We start from the raw sequence: 21,888 nt of genomic DNA on the forward strand, positions 1-21,888 counted from the left end.
CTTTGCTCCCAGGGCTCACCCGACCGACCGGCTCCGGATCCACATCCCCTCCCAGGCACGAGCCTGGAAAACTGAGGCTGCAGGCATTTTTTTTATTATTTTATAATAATTCAAACAATTCACCATGACTCTCTATTCACATACAATGTATAACATAGAAATAAAACAACCTCTATTCCCTTTCTCATTTCTTCTTTGTCCTTTTCCCAAAAYTCCAACTCTCTATAAACTGGCTTCCCTATATACTAATTATATCTATTTACCCAAAATCTTTTMTTCACCAAAAYAAACAACTCTCYGCTRTCCAAAACACGGAAAACCAGCTCCATGGGGCTCTGCAAACACACCTGCAGGTGAGCACTCATCCTGAAGGCTCAGCTTTCATCCCACAAAACACCCCCAGGGGGAGGGGACAGGGTGCTGCCAAAAGGGATATTCTTCTCACAAACACCGAGCTTGCTGTTCCAGAGCTCCAGCACTTCCCATGTGGGTGGGATTTTAGTCTGGGCATTCCCTTCTGCTGGAAAAGGAAAATGCAAGCAGAGATTCCCAATGCCTGGTACTGGAGCCTGCCCTGAGGTCCCAAGAGACAGAAGAGCATGGCCAGGCTCAGTGCCCGGTGTCCCACAGACCAGCAGAGCTTTTCTCCAGAACCCACCAGAGATGTTCTCCAGAAGCAAAGCTGTTCTCCAGAACCCAGCAGAGCTGTTCTCCAGAACCCACCAGAGATGTTCTCCAGAACCCAGCAGAGATGTTCTCCAGAAACCACCAGAGGTGTTCTCCAGAGCTTTTTTCCCAGAGCTGCTCTCTAGGAACTGAGCTCACCCCCAGCCCTGCAGGTGACACTTCTTCAGCCATGAAGCATCTCCCATTTGCTCCCCCTACAGTAATGTTTGATGTCCAAAACTCATCCCTAAATCCTCTTTTTGCCTCCTGGGGATCACACACTGGGTTGGAATAAAATCCTGTACACGTAAAGCAGAATAACCAGGACTGAAGGGAGGGAAAATGAGAAGCAAAGGATTACAATTCCAGCTTTGGGAAAACTCTGTGTGGTTGGAGTCAAACTGTGTGTCAGAACAAGGCTTTTCCTGCATTATGATTCTCCTCCCACATTATTTTCAATAATGTCTAAAGAACTTTGCTGCTTTATAAGGAATCCAAGATTAAAGGCAGCAAAAACCCTTCCCAGGCACTGCCAGCTTTGTGAGCTGCCCCACACCACTCAGCTGCTCTACATCTCTCACAAAAAACCTGAAAAYAGCCCATAAACCACTGAAATAAAACTGTCTGGAAACAGCAGGTGCCAAATATAGTTTTATTTTGTATTGTCTGGTAATACTGTGATAATATAAACTGTATAAAGCATGATAAAACTCTTCTATGAGACAGAGCAGGCACATATTATAAAACAAAAAAATACAAATATTATCAAAAGGAAAGACAACTTTTAAAAGAAAATATTACAATAATATAATGGTACCAGTTCCTTTCTGTATTCCAAAATTTATGGAAAATATTTAAATTACGCAGCACTAAGATAAGTTCCTGTTTTTTTTTTTCTCTTGATTTTAAACATGCAGTGACTGCAACAGAAATAAAACCTATTGATCAATACAGGAAATGTTATTTAACCACAGAACTTTGCAGGTGGACTTGGAGCAACCTGGGCTAGTGGGAGATGTCCCTGCCCATGGCAGGGGSTGGAGTGAGATGAACTTTAAGATGCCTTTCATCCCCAGGCATTCCATGATTCTCTGGTGCAGTGGATTTTAAAAGAAATGCATTGTAACTACTTCCCTTCCCAGGGACTTACAGATTTCAGCAATGAAAGTTTTCAGAGGTGCAGCTGCATTTTCTGTGCAGAAAATGAAAAGAAAAAAAGATGAATTCTTACACAACTGGAAAATCATTAGGGTTGGAAAAGACCTCCTAGATCAACACAGTCCAACCTCTGCAGAGTTACAGCAGTACTGGTTGAGATGGCACTAAAATAATCTCTCCCTTTGCAGTCTTTCATTATTCAAAGTGCTGAGAATATATTTTTAAAACAGCCCTTAAGGCTTCACATTCTGACCTGCACAGCTTTTACCAATCCCCAGTGAATGMTGCCACTGTCCCTTTGCAGAAATGYRTTGTTTCAATCATTCTCAAATGCAAAATCACTGTCCATTTATAGGYAAACATTGTGGTCAGAAACACACAAACTGGTAATAATTTAACACATGGTTGCCAGTAGCTCAAGAATTCAAGCAATGTAATTTTGAGGATTAAATGAGAAAAAGAAAATACTAGAGGCTTGTGGTTTTTTTTGCTGAGTGGTACAGATATTCTGAAACAGCAGTAAAGTGGATTTCAATTTTTTAAATCTAATTCCATCTTACCTTTTAGGCTATACCCAGTTTACATCAATTAAAAATCAACTACACCCCAAGAGAAACCAGTGTTCACAATTTCACAAGAAACCAAAACGATGCTGAACCAAACGATCTCAAACTAATTCCAGAGTTTTTAAAAACAAGGATCTCAGCCTACTGAAATGTTTTTASGTTTTACAAAAGCAGTACAAAACGCGATTGGAACGTGACCATGAACATTCCCAAGCTCAGGAGCGCTGTGTGGCCCCATGAGGGGCAGGGACGCTCCAGCCAAGTCCTTCTGACCGCAGTCCCAAGGGCAGGAGCAGTTTGTGGGAGGGGCAGGCGCTCTACGTGTGGTTGTTGTTGAGGCTGCCCTTGTTGAAGAACCTCCTGGCCTCCACACTGCTCAGGGACACGGAGCAGCGCGAGGGGTTCTGCTTCCTGTACTCGATGCTCTCCACCATCGCCTCCCGGATCACCTGCGGGGAAAACTCACACTGAACCACTCATCTGTGGGCAGAACCAGCCCCTTCTGGTGGCAAAACTCACACTGAACCACTCACAGTGCACAGAACCAGCCCCTTCTGGTGGCAAAACTCATCTGAACCACTCATAGTGCACAGAACCAGCCCCTTCTGGTGGCAAAACTCACACTGAACCATTCATAGAACATGGAACCAGCCCCTTCTGGTGGCAAAACTCACACTGAACCACTCATAGAACATGGAACCAGCCCCTTCTAGTGGCAAAAGTCACACCTGAACCACTCATAGTGCACAGAACCAGCCCCTTCTGAYGGCAGCAGCTGCTGCTCCCACTTCTAACTCTGCTCCATCACTGGGCAAAGGGATTGGTGAGTTTTATTGCAAATACTATTTATTGAGTGTATTAAACACTGATTTTAATGGGGTTAATAAAGATAGGAGGGAGGTTTGGTGCCTTTGGTCACCAACACCAAAGAAGCCACATATAAATTAGCAGTATTTAAACAGCCCCAGTGAAACTCAGAAGGGTAAATCCAAACACCAAGAAAATCCATATTTCAAAGATGTAGGAAGTAATTATGATACTGAAAAAGAKGAAACCTTCACTTTTGCTTCCTTTGTGCTGATGCAACAGGTTTTTCTCACTATATTGATTTAAACCCTGTATCTTTATCTGGGACAGTCATTCAATCATTGATTAAAACCTCCATATTTTTATTTGGGATGGTCACTTACTCATCACTCCACAGATGCTGGAATCATGATGTCATGCTACACCAAMTATCAATTACAAATAATTGTTACAGAGTTAGCTGATAAGGAAATTTCCTTTTGAGAAAATTTCCAGAGTCCCTTTTTCCCAGTCAGACAAAAGGAACTGAGTATGAAATGCACATGATGTTTACATCCTCCACAGTCACCTCTGCTCTGTTACCCTGAATGGCTTGGGATGGTAGAACGGCAAAACAGGTGCAAAAAACGAATGAGAAAATCAGGCAAACACTGAGGCAGAGCMCTGTAYCTTCTGTAGGGCAGATTTAGGRCTTTACTCACATCACCCACATCCCYCTTTAACARCCCAGCCCCTTTAACCCCCCTACTTACATCCATGTTATTGAGGGTGTTGAATTCCATGAGGTCGTGGAGCCTCTTGAAAGCCTCGTTGGGATACTGGAAGTTGAAAGTGGAGAAGGGCGTATCTGGGTCATCAAAAATATCAAAGTCTGCAAAATCCTTCTCTTCCTGCGTTTCTCTGGGAAYGCCTGCACAGGACAAACACAAAAGTTCCATCTAAAAGTTAGGGCTGAGGGTTTATTATCTTATTTTAATGGCRCTTTGGAATTCCCAAAGGACTGCAGGCAGACCTCAGGAGTTGTTTCAGAGACAGAACAATCCAAGCACGTGATTCCAGAGAACAGGTGGATCCAGCACCAGGAATTGTGAGCTCACCTGGAGCTTTGTACTTCCTGAAGTCGATGTTGGCCAGCACAAAATGRATGATGGTGGGACAGTCCTTCTCCGAGGAGGTGTCCTTTGGTTTGAAAATGTAGCACTCCTTCAGGCCCTCCCGGTCAAACACGTTGGGGTCKATCTTGGGGAAGGGAAGCTTGTTCATTTTGGCCCATTTTTCAGCCAGCAGGATTTCCTGGAAAGAGGAGAAAKACTCGGGTGTATAAAACCCTCCAGGGCAAAGCGAGGAGGATGAGGTTTGCAGAAAGACAAGGGCAATGCTGGTTAAAGACATTAACTTAACTAACTATTTAGTCTTCTGCACAGGAGGGACCTGGAGCTGCTGGAGCCCGGCCAGAGGAGGCAGCAGGATGGTCAGAGRGATGGARCAGCTCTACTGGGAGGAAAGGCTGGGAGAATTGGGATTATTCAGCCTGGAGAAGAGATGCTTTGGGGTGACCTCACTGTGGCCTTGCAGGGCCTGAARGAGCCAACAGGAACCATGGAGAGAGATGATTTACAAGGGATGGAGTGACAGACACAGGGAAAGGCTTTCCACTGCCAGAGGGGAGGGACAGACTGGATACTGGAGAGGAATTGTTCCCTGTGAGGGTGTGGAACTGGCACAGGGTGCCCAGAGAAGCTGTGGCTGCCCCTGGATCCCTGGCAGTGTCCAAGGCCAGGTTGGACAGTGGGGCTGGAAGCAGCCTGGGACATGGAAGGCGTTCCTGCCCATGGCAGGGGGTGAGATGAGGTAATGTCCCTTGCAGCCCAAAGCACCCCAAGGTTCTCAGCACTGATCAGTGATCTCTGCCCAGGTGAGCCAGCAGGATACACCGAGCACCTCACTCGCCCTGCCCCGGCTCCACCGCCTGCCGTGAGTCACGGGAAGGAATCTGGTCTGCCCCAGAAACCCGGGGGCAATTTACAGAGCTGACAGCGAGGGAAAAGCCATCCATAATTGCACTTTGCAAAGGAGTCCCAGTGCTATGGAAACCACAGAGAGTTCCTAAACACAGGGCACGCTCTGTTGTGCTCCGAGTCAATCCCAGCACACGGCGGCCTCTGAAAGCACACCGAGTGAAGAGCTCTGCAAAACAGGCTCCTTTTTCCTCATGACAACTCAGTAAACAAGGTAATTTGTAAATAATGACTCAAAAGCATGTAATGAGGGTGTGTGAGAGGGAGGAGAGGGAAGGTCAACATCTTTAATCTTGGTTTTCAGTGAAATAGGACCCTTCCTTGGGCGACTGTTCTGGATACGCAAGAGATGAAGAGATAGTGGGTGTAAAATGATAAACCAAGGCTCGAGTCACTGAGGTCAGCCAGTTCATTTCCCCACTGCAGTAAAATATTAGAGTGCTACCATAGAGACAGGCCCACTCCTGAAGTTTATAATGCACCAGTGTGACAGAGGTGGTTCCTGCTGATGTCCCTGCCTCTGGAATACACCTGGCACACAACCTTTTATACTGCAGAAAAAACAGACATTCTCTTCACCTGAGGCTTCTGCAAAACTTGAGGCACCAGCCAATTTCCCCACTGTTTTTTATTGTGTCAATGAATGCTTTTCCTTTTTAAAATGGCAGTTTAGAGGAAAACCTTCAGGATGCCACTTGAGTTCCAATCAATCTCCCCATGTTCCCAAAAACAATGCGGAAAATTGCAGCTGACAAAGACAGGACGCACAGTGAGCAGGGTGAGAGTAGCAGGGGTGACCATACACAGCCTTCTGCACAGACTCCATGCATGGAATACCAAAAAAGGGAGGAAAAAGATGTTCCAGAGGCAATGGCAGTGCTGTGTCAGCACACTGAGCTGCTGGGGAAAAAAAGGAAGAAAAAAAAGATGAATTCTTACACAACTGGAAAATCATTAGGGTTGGAAAAGACCTCCTAGATCAACACAGTCCAACCTTCAACAAATCCCACCACATCCACAGGTGAGCCACAGCAGGAAGGAAAAACCTCACAGACATCTCTGAAATGCTGGTTTTTCTGTACCAGTTACCAAAATGATCCATGTAAAGCCTCTGGGGTCAGCTGGAGCTGTGTGGATGTGCAGGTTGGACAGACTGACAGCTGGGATTTCCACACTTGCTGCAGAAAACTGCCATGGCACTTCATCCCTGTGCTCCTGGGGYTGCTTTGCTCTGGCCAGAATGGATTTGAGAATCCCACTTAAACCAGTGCTGGGATGATCCTGGTGAGATGTAAATGAACTGCTAGCCCTRCTTCCAAAAGGTTATTTGTTTAGCAATACTGAGATGATGCATTTCTGCAAGATGCTGACACAAAATCATCCATTCACATCACAGCACACAGAGGAGAGCAGCTGAGCAGAGCGAGAGTAGGGCAGGGAAAATGACTTAATTGTTTAATTCTGGCAGAAAATAAAACTCTGCAACCGGTGCCAAAGCAAAACTTCCATAAAAACAACCAAGCTCCTGCTTCAAAGGAATTTCATGATCCCTCTTTGTGCCAGTTGCCTCATGGAAGTGATGTAAACAGGAACTGAGGCACAGGCAACATTCYGCCTTGACGTGGGAAGAAATAGCCCAAAGCTGAAGAGACAACAGCACTAAGGCCTGGTGGGACCATATGGAACAGAACTGAGTCACCTTCAASTCCTGAACCCGAAGGAGGGAAGGGCCTGGGTCACTTACTTTGAAGGGAGGGCTGGAATCACTGGGCCTGGCTGAGAAATCAAAGGAGATGATGAGATCCACGCCTCTCTGGGGTCTCAGGATGAGTGGGTAGGGCAGGTTGAAGGTCAGCCCACTGTCCACGATGTGGATCTTCTTGCTCTTCACATCCAGGGGCTCATAGATCCTCTCAAACTCGTCAGGATCTGCGCGAAACATGGGAAAACCAAACCRGGCAGGGACGCCTGAGTTAGGAACTGAGATACTCATGGGTTTCCCAAAGTTCTGGAGAGGGCATTGAATTTGAACTGCTCAGTTCATCTCAGCTAAACACACCACGGACTCAAGTGCAACTGAAACTCTTAAAATCTGGAGAAGGAGTGAAAAGGCAGAGCTGTAAGGGCCCTCGGGAGGTCGAGTGCACGAGGCAGACCCAGAGCTGGCGTGAGGCAAAATAGAAGGGTGAAATGCTCAGGTTTGGTCCCAGCCCYCCCTTCACTCCTTCACCCCAAACAATCCACACACAAAGGAAAGAGTTTGTGGGATGTTAAGAGACAGGTTCCTAACATASAGGAAAACTGGGGGTGTCAGAGAACAGTGCCAGACTCTGGTGGTGCCAGTGACAGGAAGAGGAGTAACGGCCATACAGTAAAACACAAGTTCCATCTCAAGATGAGGAAGAATTTCTTTCCTTGGAGGGTGCAGAGCCCTGGACAGCTGCCCAGGGGGAGGGCCTGGAGTCTCCCTCTCTGGAGACATCCCAACCTCCCCTGGACGTGTCCTTGTGTCCCCTGCTCCGGGTGACCCTGCCTGGGCAGGGAGTTGGACTGGGTGATCCCGAGAGATTTTCCAACCCTAATATTCTGTGATCCCATTAATGTTCTACAATCCCTGCCAAAATTTACTCCCCCAGGTTCCCTCCTAGCCCCACRTCCTTCCCAGCTCTCCCCAGACAATTTTGCCCCAAAAGCCTTGATGTGGCTCTGCTGTCCCATGTCACTTGTCTGTGTCTGCTTCTGCCCATCAAATTGGGACTGCCAGGTCCTGATTTCCAACCTGCACCAGACCTGATGGCCTCACACTCACCACTCCACCAGGAACCAAGATAAACAGTGACCCCTATCCATGTCCACAACCCACTGGACAGACATCCCTGTCAGCCACTCGCTGCTGGTGTGTGTGCTATCAACCACTCTCTTTTCTAAGCCCAACCTGATGGTGTTTCCCTCCTACCCCAATATCCCCTTGAGTGCAGCTCAAGAAAAAAAGCCATTTTTTCCTGAGTGTCTTCACACTTACCCAAGTCTCTGGGTACTAGGAAATGAAAGYCTCTGGACACCACTAAATTATCCCTGCTGCACTTAAAACCTTTTCCCCTGACAGTCTTTTCTTGTTTGAGACCTTACAAATATTTCCAGTGTGTGGCTTTGCTTATTAACAAAAATCTAATGCTCCTGTCTGTAGAGGGCAGTGTGATCCAAGGAATGCTGGATAGAAAAATACAATTATTTCTGCTATTAATGAATTTCCTGGCACCTATTTATTGACAATGGTAGCAATCTCAACAAAAAGGATATTTTTGAAGCGAAGAAAATCCATCAGAAATAATTCTAACCCTTTTTCCTGTCACTTCAGGAGCAGCATGCTTTGAGCAGCAAATAAAACCGTAAAACACATGCTTTCACTTTTATTTCTGTTATTTATTAGAGGACCCTTTTCCAAGTAATAAGGCACCATTTTCCCACTATTTGCCCTGATTTCCAAAGGAGAGAACACTTTTAAATCTTTACCTATTGCTAAAGGGCTAAGTGTGTTTATAAACCTATTTTAGAACCAGACACATTTCATAATCAGGAATTATCGCAGATAAATGAAAATACATTGGTATTTATCAAATTCATCACAATTTTTAAAAAGGCTAAGAAAATACACTGACTACAGTTCCCTTTAGCACAAGCAGCCCAATTTTGTTTTCCTCTTCTTGTTTAAAAAAACAAATAAAGCATAATTCTACCCTTGTTGCCAATACAATTTCTAAAGAATTGTAAAAATACTTTTGTTCAAGTGTTGTCTTTTCTTATGTGACAAAAATTGAATTTGAAAGATCCWTTAACCATGGGCAGGATCAGCTATAACAGTGATTGTGATGGGAGTGTATCTCTGCCCCACAAACTTCCTCCCAACACGGAAGAACGAGATGGATCCTATTGCTTACACCCCTCATGAATCTAAAATCAAATTTATCAAAATAATGTTATTGTATTTTAAATGAGAAAACATCTTAATGTCGTTAATAAATTCGTAATTACCACACAGACTGGCTTCAGTAATTATAGWTGTCACAGAATCCCAGAGCCTGGGGTATGGATTTTCAGCCTTTCAGGAAAGGTGCATCCCTATTAACAGCACCTTCCAGCCCATCAAACAGCAAACAGGGAGAAAATGTGTGGATGTGGACCTTGGGGATGGGGTTTAGTGGTGGTGCTGGGTTGATGGTGAGACTTGATGAGCTGAAAGGTCTTTTCCAGTCTTAAGAACTCTGTGATTCTGTTTTTACCAGCCCAGCCCTGTCAGCTTCCCAGGAATGGGATACACAGATGGATGTTTTTTTGGAAATCCTAAAGAGGGCATGTCCCAGAGCCCAAATCTGCCTGGGATGGAGGGAGAGATGAGAAGGGCATTTGCTACTGACGTCCATCTACTACAGCAGTTTCCATAAATACTGAAATAAGGAAACAGATTAGGGGTTATTTTTACCCCATTGTTATTCATTTGGCATTTTCTCAAGACATTTTGGTATGTTGTAACATCAAGAAAAGAAACAGAACAACTCTTGAGTTCACAATGAAATCATTCCYGATGAAACCAGAAAAGGCTCAGCAAATCTCCACAATCTGTGGGAAAGCAAAGCCAAAGGATTTTCCTCCCAGACCAAGCAGCTGGGATCTCTGCTGCAGGCACTGCAGACCCTAAATTCAATCCTCAGTAATGACTGTAAGATTGGCTCAGGTCAGCCACAGTTCATCCCCTGCAGGGGAGCTGGGAGAGCTGAAGATGGAAAGTATTATTGATATCCTTTTTGATTCACTTATTTCTCCTTTGGAATGCCTAGCATTAAAGGAGAGTCCTAAAGCAGTACAGACTTCTCTTGGCACTCAAGCTGACAGCTAAACTGCCCTGCTGGAATAAATATACACAGTTTAAATGCATCTAGTGCCACAGTAATCAAAGGATTTAAATTTTACACCAGTGTTTCCTGGCTATCTGCATCTCTGAGCTCCACAGCTCACCCATCTATTAGGAAAACCCAGAGCATTAAAATGTGGATCCACTCATCACCCTGCTGAATGATTACATTTTATATTAACTACTGACAGTTCAAGGGTTTTTAACTATTATTGACTATAACATTGCAACCACTGTGGCTGTCAGAGCTGAGTTGTTACTGCAAGTTTATGAGTGTGGGCTTCAGCTAACAGCAAGAAACTGCAGTTGTGTCAAACTCATCCCATTTTAACCCAAAGGAGTTTCAGGCCCTCTAAAGTAGTCATGTCAGAGGTGCAGGCTCGTTCTGTCAAACCAGCATTTTATTTCCACACAAATGAAATCCCAGGAAGTTGATGGTTGATTCTGAAGATCATCCACGTGTCTTAATTATGCAAAATTCTCATCAACTGTCATTTTTTCCAACCATAAATTTCCTACCCACTTTCCTGCCTCTTTTCCAAGTACTATAAATATTAAGACTACCCAGTTGTAAACACCTCTGAGATGACAGAAATATTTAGAAAGTGGAGTCCAGATGGAAATTACTCTTCAAGCCCTACAAGGGATTTGTTACATTAACAAATACACATTAGAGCATGGCTGCTACTTAAGCTTTTAAATGACATCTGGAATTTACTGTTGCTTAATGAGCAGTTGGGACAATCTCCTTTCCCTGGATAGGAAATGAGGGCTGAGGGGAATGTTGCTGTGACCAGGGATGGCTGGTAGGGCTGTGCTGGGAGGAAAGGCATGAAAGGAACACCAACTTCTGAGTGTGAAGCTGTTCTTGGTTTGATGGATCACAGAATTATGGAATGGTTTGGGTTGGAAAAGACCTTTRAGATCACTCAGTGCCACCCCTGACCATGGGCAGGGACACTTTCCACTACCCCAGGCTGCTCCAAGCCCCGTCCAGCCTGGCCTTGGACACCTCCAGTGCCAGAACAGTATCAGGAAATCAAYTGCCTTTCACTGAGCACACTGCAGTCAAAACTGTCTCAGGAAAAGCTTCAAAATTCTAATCAAATACAATTATTCTTCACAGCTACTGTCCCCCACACCTCATCCCTCATGGAGCTGGGGAAGAATTTGAACTCCTTTTGTARATTCCTATTTTTCTGAAATTCTTATCCTTCATCCACATTCTTGCTTGAGCCAACATGAAATGCGGATGCATCTGCACATCAGCCACCCTGGAATGGGAGCAGCTGGTCAGGTGCATCCACACTGGGAAGAACATGGTGCCAACAAAGTAAGGATCTGTGAGCTGTGCCAGGGCAGGGTCAGGCTGGAGATCAGGGAAAGGTTCTTCCCCAGAGGGTGCTGGCACTGCCCAGGCTCCCCAGGGAATGGTCCCGGCCCCGAGGCTGCCAGAGCTCCAGGAGCRTTTGGACAGCGCTGCCAGGGATGCACAGGGTGGGATTGTTGGGGGATCTGTGCAGGGACAGGGATGGGACTGGATGATCCCAATTGGTCCCTTCCAACATTCACTGATTTGGTGATCCTACAAGTGAAGCACTGTGCTGCCCCCAGGAGTTTTTCAGAACACAAAGACAGCAGATGAGCTACAAAGGTTTTGCAACTCGGAGGCCCTGCAGGAGAACAATGAAAGGTTTTATGTCCACCAGCAGGCTTAGCATCAWTAAGAGACAGGGAAAAACCTGGACAGCCTTTGGAGAAGGCCAAGAGAGTGAGGAAGTGGGTGTAACAAAGGCCACCATACGCAGAAGCAGTTTGGTCCCCTCTGCCAAACCTAGAGCCACCTGTCCCTGCAGAAGGTACCAGCTGTGCCAGGGGACAGGGCAGGGAGCAGGCAGAAGTCCCAGTGTGGTGTCCTGAGAGATTCCCAGTGCCCTCCCAAGCTCTGCTGCCGGACAATCCCCACATCAAGCCATGAGCTGGATGTTACCCGCCCCAGCTTCATGAATAACACACACACCCCAGGTGTCCTGGGGACTGACCTGCGACTGCAGCCGGCTCCTCCTCCTCCAGGGACTCCTGGGTGAGCAGCTCAGCCAGYGGGGACAGGGGGTAGCAGCTGTTGAGGTTGAGCCCCAGCATGAAGTTGTGCACTTTGCCGGCACGGCCCTCACGCGTGTTGAACAGAGCGCTGTCCCCCACCAGGGCCATCAGCATGCGCTGCACCCAGCTCTCCTGGCTGCTCTCCTGGCTGCTCTCCTGCTTTGCCTCAGCGCCCTCAGTGCCTGCACACACAAAGGAAAACACCCAGCAGTGCTATTTAATATTTTACAGCACGGTTTTATACAGCAAGAGTAACCCCAGCATTTCTGGGATKGTGATAGAAAGGACCTATGCAAATAAAAGAAATTTCTTTCTGCAAGCTGGGAGCTGGATGATGGAGCTCTTCTGCAAGGATTCCAGAGGAGGGCAGAGAATCTATCCTTTCAACCTCACAGGCCAGTGAAACCTTTTGTCTGTACCACAGTGTGGATGTGTAAATCAGGAAAATAGATTGGGAATGTGTTAGATGGCCTAAGCCAGACTTCATTGGTCTCTGTAAGCTCTCCTGGGCTCAGGGACAGACCTGAGCTGATAAGATCCATACTTGATGAAGATACAAATTCATCCGGATGTGCACTGACAGCCTTCTCCATCTTTGCTGCCTGTTAGAAATCCAGCTGTCCTCAGGAAAGCAGAGGCTGTTTGCACAAAGGATAATGTTACAGCATGGGATTGCTAAAATACGTGAAAAGACCCTTGCAGAAAACTGTTGACTGCAATTAATATCTGACTTTAATTAATTAAAGAGCAGAATGAAAGATTCAGGCTTAACTGTCTGCAGTTGGAGCTCACAGTAAAAATTACCTGGATTGGTATCACCTTGCATTCATTCACCTGTCAAAATTTGACTTTTTGGGGTATTTTTGGACAAGAAAATAATTCAGGTTCAAGCTTCATACTCTAAATCCAGCTTTTAAATGTGCCTCTAACCCGGGCTTTAAAGGAGCTGATTTTTACATAAGTAGAGAGTAAACAAGCATCAAACAGGTCCAACATGTGTCCAATAATGCTTTGTGGAAGTGAGAGGGATTTCCCAATGTTTACAATCCCAGGTTTGTTGGTTGTTCACTATGGCTACAAACTGGGAGAGAAATGTGTTTCGTGCTAGCTGTAGTGTTCAAACAGGAAACCCACAAATAAACACAAAACCTGGTACCACCTACGATTTTACACATAAGGGGAGCTGAAGAAGCAATCAGTGAGCTGAACTAATGACATAATTCCCTGTCTCACCATACAGGATTTTCTTTTCTTCCTGTTGATCCCCAAATCACCAACACCTGCATTCCCATYTTTGCTTCACTTGTTAAAAATAAAATCAGTTTTCTGCAGGTAAAAATTGCTGCTGTCCCCAAAAATTCCACCAAATACAGAGAGCTGCCTAAGACCCCAAAAATCTTCAGGTGCTTCAGGTATTTAGAGATAATTGCCAATAGGATCTTTTCTTCTCACTGCCCAGCGTTCTGCTTGTGGTTGTGCCTCTCCTGGGCACCTGGATTTGGGCATTGTTACAAACCCTGTGCCAAGCACCTGGAATTTCCTGTATCAGATGTCATTTGTAAAGGTGCTACAGGACACTTAGGAATGCTGGAAACACACATTAAACCATTCTCAGGTAAATATTTGATCAGGAAACCCTTGAAAACAATAGACAGTGTTGGTTTGGTGGCCTGGTAGCAATTCCAAGGTGCCTCTGAGCTCAGCAGCTTGCTGGAAACAGAGTTCTGGTCAGCAAACCGTATTTTTGGGAGTATGTGGAATTCCAGATGTGTGTGAGAGAATCACTTGATGATCAGCTTGAGCAGGAGACACAAAGTCAAGCCCAGGACCTCCTGGGGTCTGTTGTTCTCTATTCTGCTGAACCACACAAAATCTGACGGAAAAAGTAAATTATGAAGTGAAATCTGAGCATTTCCTTACCTTTTGGATGCTGTGATTCATCTTCACTGTCTGAGCTGTCGTTGCTYACAAGGTGCTTTAGCCTAATGTTTTCTGTTGAAAGAAATACAAATTCCTTTAAACTGCTAGGGTTTAACTGGCAGAACAGTTAAGAATTTCAAAACAATCTGAGTCACAAAATTCTCATAGTCTTTGTAATAGAAAATACAGCTGAAGAGTATTCTGGATCTGCTGTAGGCACGAGAATCTGAGCAGCAGGTATTGGCTTTAGCCTGACATTTTTRGGCTGGAAAAGCAAATGTCACCCTACAGCAGTATCTCCCTCTCCTCTATGCACCACACACCTGACACACTTTATTCACCTTCATTAAAATGTGCATGKTAACCTTCTGTCCTCTCAGTAACTCCTACTGAACCAGGAAAATGTTTTTGTGAGATCAAGGTGCCATGTGGACATCTCCAGCTCTGGCCACCTGTGGTTCAAGCCACATGAATATTTTCACATCTGATCCCACTTCAAAAAGAATATTTTTTAAATTTTACATTAAATGAGTCACAGATGACAGATAATATTCTGTCTCTATCTTTGAAAAAACAGACTTTTCCATAATTGCATTTATTGACAGGCATTCTCCATGAGGAGGTGCTAACACTTGTGAAGRGCATCAGAAATAGGAACCTGGAGGTTTAATTTTCATCCATAAATAACGAGGTTATCAAACAGCTGAATTCCATCCTTTAGGAGGCARAGGCACACAGAGGTTATTATTGAARAACTGTCTCAATCTACATTTTCTCTTTTTGCCCTCCAGAAAAATCTGGCTGTCTAGTGCAACTTATTTATTGGTCAGGTCTTCCCCTGTAATGCTGACTTCTGAACAGGAAACAAAAGTGTAAACACCTTTCATCATTAACTCCATTCTCCGAGAAAACTCGATAAACTCCATCCAAACCAAGCCACAACTCTTTCTTTACAGTCCCCTTTCCATTTCTGTGTCAGAATTGGATTTAAAACCATTCAATTGGCAAGCAAAGGATCAGATACCAACAGGCTGTGGTTAGAATGGAGGAATCTGACAWTCCAGAGATGATAAAGTTTAGGTGTGTTTTGCCAATCCCTTCAATCACACAGCCCAGTGTCAAGAGACGGTACAAGTAACTATCAAATACTTGTCAGCTACTGCTCTCCAAAAATAAACACAAAAAGAGGATTCTGTAAACTTCCAGAAAAGAGCTGGATATATGCATGTGACTTTCAGCAGCTCTGACTGACCAGAAACAAAAGTGAAAGAAAGGAAAGAACATTCCTGATGCTCTTTCCCTACCTCAGCAGCATGCAGCAGTGGCAGCAATTGAAGTTAATTAATTCCACATTCTTAAATGACTGCCAGCAGTGCCATCCTTCCACAGAGGCAGAGAGTACTGAATCTTGCTAATAATTTTTCTTGTATAGTATAATTATTGATGAAAATTACCTAATTCTTCCTCCATGGTGGGCCCTTTATTCTGAGAATTGGAGACACCGAGGACTCTGTTAAATAATATTGAAAATGCACTGCCCCAGACACCTGAAAGAGACAAAATAAACAATGAGTGGTGCTTGGTGAAGGAAAATAAACCCCACATGTCTTAGTAAGCACTACTGAAGCAGTTGGGTGCTCTCTGCACACACCTCTGAGTTTGGAGCGTGCCAAGTCATCAGCTCAGATGTCTAAAACACAACAAAACCCCACATAAAAAACAAATCAACAATGCCAATCCCTATCTGTAAAATCTTTCAAATGATTGTCTTCCAACAAACTGAGAGCTCCACTTCTTGTCTCACACTTCATGTGATGGCCTTTCAAAGCCCATGAACACTGAAATTGCTTTGATTTTTAAGCCTCTTTCTGTCACATACTCACCCATAAGGAAATGCAAAGGATTTTCATTATATTTCTTCACCACGGTCCCCATAAAAAACTTGCTTCCAAACAAATCAGGAGACATGAAAGTGCCATACTTGGCCATTCCAATCTCRTATGGACTGAATTCCACCCAGTCTGCAAAGGCAGAAACAAAATTGTGCTCTGTCAGAAATCTCACCCTGAACAGAAACAGATGGAAAACACAGAAATTCATGCAACCATTCTCCAAACCAAGAAATTTCAGTGAAATGGGAAACCAAGTAACCAACAGGGATATCAAATCAAGGTCAATGATGTCTCAGCAAGGAAAAAAATCTTCATTTTCTCTTATCATAACAAACCTTGGGGAAAAATAAATGAGGCTGGAGAACCAGAGGTATGAAAGGAGAGAGCACAAATGAGGAACACATTGTGACATCTGTTTTTAATCTCCAACTTCAACACAATTCCCTGCCACATGGAATGCAGTGTGAGTCTGAGCTCCAAGCTGCTTTTCCTTCACTGCAATTCCACCCAAAATATGGAGTGCAGTGATAGAGGTGGCACAGCAATCACTGAATATCTCAAGGGCTGTGAAATATTCTAGGAAAGGCAYTTGGATTCCACCCAAAACCCAAAGTTCCTGGTGAAATYCCATAACAAAAGGCAAAGCTGAGARGCAGCTGATAAACTTAWCAAKTCAAACAYTGCCAAAGGTATCTTTAAAASTCCATTTTGTTGAACAGAGAGCTCAAGAAAAACATGGAATAAAATGTTCAAATGTGTCTTCTGATCTTAGCAGAAAATTTCAGGAGTGATTTGCATTCTGTTGATGTAGGCCTTTGGAAATGGACCTTAGGTGGTTTGGAAATGGACCTTAGGTGGCTTGGAAACACTTCTTTGATAGCAGAGGAGCTGCTTCCATCAGAGAATTCAGTTCAGAAAGGGAGCAAAAAAAAAAAAAAACCCCGTATCTTATTTCACCCATTCACCTATTTCACCTTCCCTATTTTCAGMAGGGATTGATTTGACTGGAAATAAATCAGAAGCAGTTCTGAAAAAGCAAGGCAAAAGGTGAAGCCTTGAAAAACCCCATGTCATGGAATGCCATTCACCCTCWGGATATTCCTGTGACATGTGGAGCACAAGGTGAACACGTGTCCTGAAAAGGAAAGGTTTCATCAGACTGCTGGGAGTTTCATTTCAMAGGGTAATGCTTATCTGAGCTTAGGCAAACACAACATCCTATTTTCCAAATAAATCACCCACAAATCTTCACATTTGCTGGAGCAGAAGGAAACTCCTTCGAAGACAGTTCCAGGAATTTCACATTTCCCTTTAGCTGTATAAACRTGACTTGGCAGATATGTATTCAGAACCAGGGTGACAGCAAAGCAKAATTAGAATTAATTTAATCTGTTATAGTCCACCTCCAGCTTGCATTTTCACTGAAGAGATTTCTCAAATCACAAATACGGCTCAGGGAAATAAAATTTCTGCCTTAAAATCAATGTAAATTAGGAAGTGTAAATATTTTTGTTCAACATTTACTATACCTCTCATATCAGAAAGAGCTAAAAGGAGGAAAAAAGCCTAAAAGAGAAGCAATGAAGATCTAGCACCGTCTCAAAAGGCAAATTCAAGATCCACTGACACAGGCAAAGCCTTTCTTTAGAGCAAAGTCTAGTCTTCAGGTGCTTCTGGTCTTGCTTAGAGAAAGACTAAATTATCAACTAAAGATAATTTTTGTTTTAAACCAGTAACCCAAATAAAATTTACTGAAAATCAGAAGTTYATTTAAAATCCAAAATACTCCTAATTTCAAACAAAAAGGCATCAGTTTCCTAAGTAGCAAAGTCGAAGACATTTTCCCATGAACTATTCAGCCTTCTTTACAACCTCATTTTCCATTCCAACCAAAACTTTGACAGCAAGTACTCCAAACATCTATTTTAGGAAATACAWTGACATTTAAACCTGGGGCAAACCACCTGGAACTTCCCTTTTCAATCTTGTATATAACCATATAGAGAGAGTACAGATACAGATCTTGGTGCAGCAGCTTGCAGAAGCTCTTAGCTAAAGTTACCAGAGGGGATTAAAACTTATGGCATAAACAAGAGCAAAATGGTTTTTTTTTGTGTTACCAACAGCACTTTACAATGGGCAAGTGAAAAAGAGGCATTACATCTAATTTGCTTGTCCAATTTTAATCACAGAATCTTTAAAGTTGGTAAAAACCTCTGAGATCATCGAGTCTCACTGTTGATTTCACTCTTCTCTGGAAGAGAAGGTGACTGAGGACATTTTCCTTTCCCTGCCTGAAAGACTAAATTAGGCAGCTTTTCCCTGTTGGAGTCACCAGGTTCCTCTTTGGCTTGGTACTCCTATCTGAGCATGTGATCACCTATTCCTGAGTAACTTCTTATCATTCTGCTGTCAGATTCCCAGAAATCAGATGCAATTAGTCTCAGGTGCATTAAAAAAAGAAAAGGGTTTTTTTTTTCAGTCAGCCTCACACCTCTCCCCTTGTCACAAGTGACTCAGCASAGAGTGGGAACACACCTGCAAACATCAGCTCTGAGACATCTGGTTTGACRTGCAGGCAGGTGAAGAGTGGCAGAGCACACTGGGCATCATCCACCTTCTCCTTCATGTGGCTCAGAGTGGTGTCCATCCTCTGCAGGGAAAGAAAGGCATCAGTCCCAAACACAGCCTGCTGTGTATACACATAAATAGTATTTATTGATATATTTTATATATATTTATATAAAGGTGTGGGAGAGTCCTTTCCTTGAAATTTAAGAAGGAAAGTAGATAAACTCAAACCAAACAAATTGGTGAAAGGAAGTAATCTGCCTGGCTGCCTTTTATCTGCACAATTCAGGAAGGAAGAAGTGGGAGGTAGGAAGAGGAAACGGGCACATTACACCACCCAAAGTGATATGGCCAAAAAGCAAACAGCATTGCTGGACAAAGCCAGTGCTTTCCYTTTTGTACATTATGAGATGAAAGCAAGGAAAAACTTCCTAGGTAGSACTAGGTACTGGTTTAAAATCTGGGCAGTTTCTGAAAAGTCAGCCACAAGACAACAAAGAACACCAAATGCATTATGAGGAGGMTTTTCTATTTGCTAACCACCTGTGTCTCCCCTGGAAAGCATTCCAGAGCCTGCAGTCAAGGAAGGATGAAGTCATTTATGATGCAATAGCACTGAGATGTGTTACCTGCAAGTAACCAGCAGCCTGTGTTCCATTTTCCACTATGTGACAGGTCCTGACTTAAACTAAACATCTGTACATTTACTTCATCCCTTGGGTAAACAGGGACCTCCAACGAACCTCACACAACTGCTAACAGCCCTCCAGCATCAGAATTCTGCAGATCTGCCACTAAAAGCTGTGTTGCCTCTYTTTCAGGGTTTTAAATTGTTTAAAACTCACTATTAGCACACACTTATGAGAAACAGAAGTGTATAAAACACATCTGCAAATGTGTTTGCACATTCAAGTCTCGCCATAAGATCAAATCCAGCTGCTGCTCACCTGATTCATTTGAAGTCTGTGTGCCTGATTCAGCCAAGCAGGAATTTTCAATAATAAAATACAACTGTAAGAAGCTCTCCTGTTGTCCCTTTTCTCAAAAAAAGCAAGGGGATCTTTCAAGTATTTTTTTAAAGCAAATGCTGTTTTCTTATAGCAGAATGTGCACCCTTTGTAAAATGTCACTAACATAATTTTTACAAAATAGCACTGTGGGAATTCTGTAGGAGTTTCAGAGCTTTGGCAGCACCAAAAGCCCAGCACTCACATCGTGGATCAGCGTTTCCCCGATCAGCATGCCGAAGATGTCCGTGAAGGTGACGGGCTGCCCCGAGCTCTTCTTGTTCCACAGAGCTTCGATGTAGCGCTTGAYCTTCTGAGGGGTGAGCAGCAGCAGGGGGTTGTGGCTCACCGAGTGCATCAGCTCCTCATTGATCTCCTTGGGGCCCTTGGCTGGGAAATCCGGGTGGGAATACAGCGTTGACATGTACCTGGCATGGGAAACAGGCTCTGTGAGCATCAAACCTGCTGCAGTGCTAGCTGCCCCAAAGCTACAAAAACCTTATAAATGGCTTGATACAATCCCTAATTAAATCAGGTTAATGAACCCTCCATTTATATAGTAAATTGTCATTTCCTTTCTCTCAGGGCACAGAAAGCTGAACAGTTTGTTCTAAGTGTAAGCACAGGATCAAACACTCRACATGCATTTCCATAATGAGTAAGAAGTAAATGATCAAAGTGTCCTCATTTTCCTATTTAAGGGCTAACAGACAGAACATCCCAAGTTGTAAAAAGCTCCTCAGGTTAGCATAGTTCAGTTTGGCAGACTGCAGGTCCTAGAAGGACACATGCAACTCTCACCCTGTAAGATGCACCTCTCTCTGCTCTGCAGTTCATTATCACTACTCAGAAATTCCTAAAACATCTCAGTGTATCAGAGAATCCCAGGATGGTTTGGGCTGGAAGGGACCTTAAAGCCCATCCAGTGCCACCCCTGCCATGGGCAGGGACATTTCCACTGTCCCAGGCTGCTCCCAGCCCCAATGTCCACCCTGGCCTTGGACACTGCCAGGGATCCAGGGGCAGCCACAGCTTCTCTGGGCACCCTGTGCCAGGGCCTCCCCACCCTCACAGGGAACAATTCCTTCCTAATGTCCCATCTGTCCCTGCCCTCTGGCAGTGGGAAGCCATTCCCTGTGTCCTGTCCATCTATCATTTCTGTCCAACTTTCCTGTTGGCTCCTTCAGGCACTGCAAGGCCACAGTGAGGTCACCCCAARGCTTCACTTCTCCAGGCTGAATAATCCCAATTCTCCCAGCCTTTTCTCCCAGCAGAGCTGCTCCATCCCCCCTTTCCTGCTGCCCACGCTGGGGGCTCAGCCCCAGGCACAGGGTGGGTCTGGGCTGGATATAGCCCCACTTTTCAGGATCTTGGTACTTCCACAATAAACTGAAGCACAGAGATTGTAGCCTGTGCAGAGTGTTAGTTAACTGTGAAGATTTGGAAGAGGCAAACCTTGAGTTTGTTACTGAGAAACAAGTTGAGTTTCAGTGCAAGCAGAAACACGTGTGGGCAGCCCTGCACATGGCTGGGTGAGGGCACACCAAGGCTCCAGACAGCYCCTGCTAATCTGTGAGAGGCTCACTCACTCTTATTTACCCAGTGACCTGGCCCAGGCACACCTCCYTCACTCCACTGCGACACACACGGGGTCAGGCTGGCCCTGAGTTCATGCCCAGACACTTCTGTCACAGAACAACCAACCCTGTCCCACGTGGGATGTGCCAGGACTCGATCCACGGGYTCCACAGCAGCTCCTGGGTGCAGGGAAAGGGGAAGGCAACTGCAGAAATCAGCACCAGGGTGAAGCAAGATGGCAGAAAAGCATTGCTCCAAGGTTAGGCATGCAGCTGAGGGGACAAGCAAAAACCTGCCTCTCCTGCCAGGAAAGGAATCCTCCACCCTTCAGGAAAAAAAGAAAAGAGAATTATTCCCAAGTGATAGACTGCATGGAAAAACAAGAAAAGAAAGGGAGTGCCRAAGTGTCAATTTATTTATTCAACAAGCAAGGAAAGACTGAAAGGGTGACATCAGAGACCAAAAGCAAATTTGTTCAAACACAACTGTCAGCAATCTCCATTTCTGACTGCAGCACTTCAGATAGTCTTACTATTTTAACTCAGATTTTATAGGTTTGCATTAGATTAACTACGCATTCACCCCTGGGTTTTCCACCAAAACGACCTCACAGCCAGCAGTGACATCTGTCCTGAGCAGGGACTGCACAGGRAATGTTTGAACACTGCACTGYTCCACTGCTCTGCATCCACC

General features: G+C 44.6%; 1 protein-coding gene across 2 annotated transcripts in view; it reads right to left on the reverse strand.

The window, feature by feature from the left end:
- Positions 1–1,959: 1,959 nt before the first annotated feature.
- The window catches only part of PLA2G4A (phospholipase A2 group IVA), a 67,885-nt gene continuing 47,956 nt past the window's right edge, over positions 1,960–21,888 (reverse strand). For both annotated transcript variants that reach the window (XM_057385267.1, XM_057385268.1), the window contains 10 exons: positions 19,823–20,045; positions 18,578–18,692; positions 16,031–16,168; positions 15,602–15,694; positions 14,148–14,219; positions 12,167–12,409; positions 6,960–7,144; positions 4,295–4,490; positions 3,950–4,107; positions 1,960–2,839 (listed from right to left, as the gene is read on the reverse strand). In XM_057385267.1, coding sequence (XP_057241250.1) covers positions 2,708–2,839; positions 3,950–4,107; positions 4,295–4,490; positions 6,960–7,144; positions 12,167–12,409; positions 14,148–14,219; positions 15,602–15,694; positions 16,031–16,168; positions 18,578–18,692; positions 19,823–20,045 — 1,555 coding nt within the window. In that variant the 3' untranslated portion in view covers positions 1,960–2,707. The remainder of the gene's footprint in view (positions 2,840–3,949; positions 4,108–4,294; positions 4,491–6,959; positions 7,145–12,166; positions 12,410–14,147; positions 14,220–15,601; positions 15,695–16,030; positions 16,169–18,577; positions 18,693–19,822; positions 20,046–21,888) is intronic.

This window comes from Malurus melanocephalus, unplaced genomic scaffold (genome assembly GCF_030028575.1).
Source record: "Malurus melanocephalus ecotype Western Australia unplaced genomic scaffold, MMel_1.1 scaffold_805, whole genome shotgun sequence".
NCBI classification, from domain to species: domain Eukaryota; kingdom Metazoa; phylum Chordata; class Aves; order Passeriformes; family Maluridae; genus Malurus; species Malurus melanocephalus.